Below are 3,218 nucleotides of genomic sequence, written 5' to 3' on the forward strand. Positions count from 1 at the left end.
GATCTTCCTTTAACCTCTCTACATTCATTGCACTCACGGGCGAACTGCTGAGGGCGAGCTGCCGACGAGGAAAACCACCACAGCTCTGCCCGGCGCCTGGCCACCGCTGCAGCGGCGGGGCCCGGGGCTCGCTGCCCCCGCCGCCCTGCGGGCGCCCCCGCCGCGCTCGTCCCCTCTCTCCTCCGGCCTCCGCCACCGGGGGTGGGGGGGGGGGGGCGCAAATACCCGTTTCCAGAGAGAATAAGGGCGAGCTGTGCCGCCGGGGCGGAGGGGGGGGGGGGGGGAGTGTGAGCGTGTGTGTGCCCCGCCCGCCTCACGCTCCGGCAGGCCCCGCTCCGCCGCGCCTGGGACACGCGTGGACGGGTTGGCGGGGGCCGGGGGCGGGGGGGGGGGTGTCTCAGCGCGGCACCCAGCGGAAGCGGTACCCGCCGGCGGCGGTGCGGAGGGTGAAGGCGTTGCCCTGCGGGAAGGCCAGGGTGCGGATGCCGCCCGCCTCCCCCAGCGCCGCCCGCAGGCTGCCGCCCCCCTCCGCGCCGCCGCCGCCCGGGCGCGGAGCGGCGCGGCCGGTGCGCAGCCCGCGGAAGGCGCCGTGCAGGCGCGGGGGCGGCCGCGGGCGCTTGGCCGTGGGGCTGCCCCCCGGGCTGCCCCCCGGGCTGCCCCCCAGGCTCCGCAGGGCGGCGCGGCACCTCTCCGACACCTCCCGCAGCATGGTGTCCACGCCCGCCGCCTCCTCCCGCGGCTCCGGCCGCCCGCGCCCGCCCCACCTGCCGGCCGGGCCGGCGGCGGCGGCGGCGGCGGCGGCGGGAGGAGGAGGTGAAGGAGGAGGAGGAGGAGGAGGAGGAGGAGGAAGAGAAGGAAGGGCCGCCCCGTCGGCGCGTTGCGGGAGCATCAGCGTCTGCCGGGGGAAAGAGGCGACTTCCGCGGGCTGCCCCGCGCCGCGCCGCGCCGTCCCGCACCGCTGCTTCCCACACCACACGGCCGCGTCCCGCACCTCACAGCCCTGCCCCACACCGCCCCGTCCCGCACCGCACTGTCCCCCCCCGCCCTGCTCCCTCCCGCACTGCCTTACTCCACCCCGACCCACCCCGCCCAGCCCCACCCCGTCCCACCCCGCCCGCCACACCCCCCCCGTCCTGCACCGCACGGACCCACGCTGCGCCGCACCGGCCCGGCCCGCACCTCTTCCCCCCCACGTCGCGTGGCCCTGTCCTACCCCGCACCCTGTCCCACACCGCGCTGTCCCCCAGGGACCAGCTGGGCCGTGGGGCAGCCAGGCCAGACGGGGGGGAGGGGGGTGGGCAGCACTCACGTCCAGAACGGCAGCCAGCTGCCTGGCCTGGCTGGCCAGCTCCTTCAGCTGCACGTTGCTCTCCCGCAGCGTCGACAGCTCTTCCTGCCTCTGCATGAGGGTCTCCTGCAGCTGCGAAGGACAAGGGGGGACAGGGTGGGTGGGACAGCCCCACCACCCAGGGGCCAGGGGATGCTGCACACCGGGGCCACCCAGCCACCTCAGCAGGATGCGAGGGAGAGAAACCTAGCGCAGGCCCCTGGGGAGGGCTTGGGGGTCCCTACCTGGCTGTTTGCCTCCAGGGCACCTCCCAGTCCTTTCTGGTGCCTGTCGGCCAGGTCCTTCCAGCACGGCTCGGGGGAAGGCAGGCGCTGCGGGGACATCTGAGCCAGCGCGCTGGTCTCCAGCTGTGGCGTACAGGGCCCAAAGGCCACCTCCTCGCCAAGTGAGAAATCGAAATCGGTGCAGTCCAGTGGCGGTGGCATTAAGGTGGATGCATCTGGAGCAACAGCCACAGGCACTAAGACAGCAGATTTTCACGTCCTCTCTTCCCCCCCAACCCCAGCATACCATCCCGGTTCTCAGCATCCCTCCGGTATGTCCCCACATGCTTTTACTCCACTGCATCAGCTGTGCACCCTAAATCTGTTTGCATTTAATTTCTGTCTCCCATGGGGGAAAGCTCAGTGCCAGCCCAGTCCCACTAAGGGGGTGCGCAGAGGAGCGCTGCCTTACGCGCTGTCCCAGGGTGGGACGAGCAAGCAGTGAGTGGGCATCTGAAAAACCAAAAACAAAGCAAAAAAAGAGGAGACCGAATGCGGCGTGACTGCTAACATGCATACACAGGCATGTTTGGCTCAGGTAAGGAAAAATATCTACTTGCCAGATATAAAATCATCGACAGCTTCTCTGAACTCCTGGAAATCAAACTCTGGTTCATCCTGGAAGCAGGGACCCTGGAAGGGGTGAAGGAAATGTGCAAGTGAGCAGGGTCCCAGGGCTCAGATCTGACCATGCTGCCCACTGCTGCCCATACTGCTCTGATGTTGGCTGCTGTCTGCGCTCAGCACCTTCCCACAGCCCCGGCACCCCTGGGCACCTGCCCCCTGCCCTGCCTTTGCCACTAACCCATCTTAACGCGTGGCACAAGACGCTGTCCTCCACTGTGCCCATTTCACAGGTGAGAAGCCTGAGGCTGGGGGGGGGGGGCTGCTGCCAGCACCCATGGGCTTGAGAGGCCCACCCCGTGGTAGGTGCCCCATGCCAGGGCCGGCCAAGCCTGCCCCAGCCAGGGGGGTTACCTGCTGCAGGGTCACAGGGCCAGCCGGGGCGGTGGGGAGGTTGGGGGCACAGGCTGCCAAATCCTGCCAGTCAATGGTGGTGAGCACTGGGGACAGTGAGGGACAGCAGTGAGGAGCCCGGCCAGGGATGGGCATAGCCAGGGGGGGGTGCAGCGAAGTGGGAAAGGGGGGGTGCAGGGAAGTGGGAAGCGTGGCCGGGGGGCATCCTCGAGGGGCATGGCAGGGGGATGCACGACTGGGGAGGATGGGGGGGGGCACAGCGGGGGCCATGGAGAGGGGGACGTGGCCGGGGGGACACGGTGGAGGGCACGGTGGGGGTGTCACGGCCGGGGGATGCAGGTGGGGGACACCGGGGGGGGTGCGGTGGGAGGCAGGGGGACGGGGACGCGGCCGGTGGATGGGGGCTCTCCGCCGCGGACAGACTCACCGAGGGCGGGTGCGGCGGGGGCCGGCGGGGCGCCGCTGCGGCGCGGGCGGGGCGGGGGCGCTCGGGGGCTCAGGGCGGCCGGGGGGGTCCCCGCCGGCCCCCCGCCGGGCCGGGCCGGCTTCTTGGCGAGGCGGGCGGGCGGCCCCTGGACCTTGTTGGGGCAGATGCTGCCGAAGGCCCGGCGGCGGCCGCCCTGCTCCAT

The 3,218-nt window shown here is 71.3% G+C and overlaps 1 protein-coding gene across 1 annotated transcript; it reads right to left on the reverse strand.

Annotated features, from left to right (window-relative positions):
* Positions 1-397: 397 nt before the first annotated feature.
* On the reverse strand, positions 398-3,218 carry MCIDAS (multiciliate differentiation and DNA synthesis associated cell cycle protein). The gene is made up of 4 exons (XM_069776314.1): positions 3,017-3,218; positions 1,573-1,787; positions 1,310-1,420; positions 398-895 (listed from the first exon to the last, which is right to left on the reverse strand). The coding sequence occupies exons 1-4, from the start codon at positions 3,216-3,218 to the stop codon at positions 398-400; spliced, it is 1,026 nt and encodes a 341-aa protein (XP_069632415.1).

Source organism: Haliaeetus albicilla, chromosome Z (assembly GCF_947461875.1).
Source record: "Haliaeetus albicilla chromosome Z, bHalAlb1.1, whole genome shotgun sequence".
Taxonomy (NCBI): Eukaryota; Metazoa; Chordata; class Aves; order Accipitriformes; family Accipitridae; genus Haliaeetus; species Haliaeetus albicilla.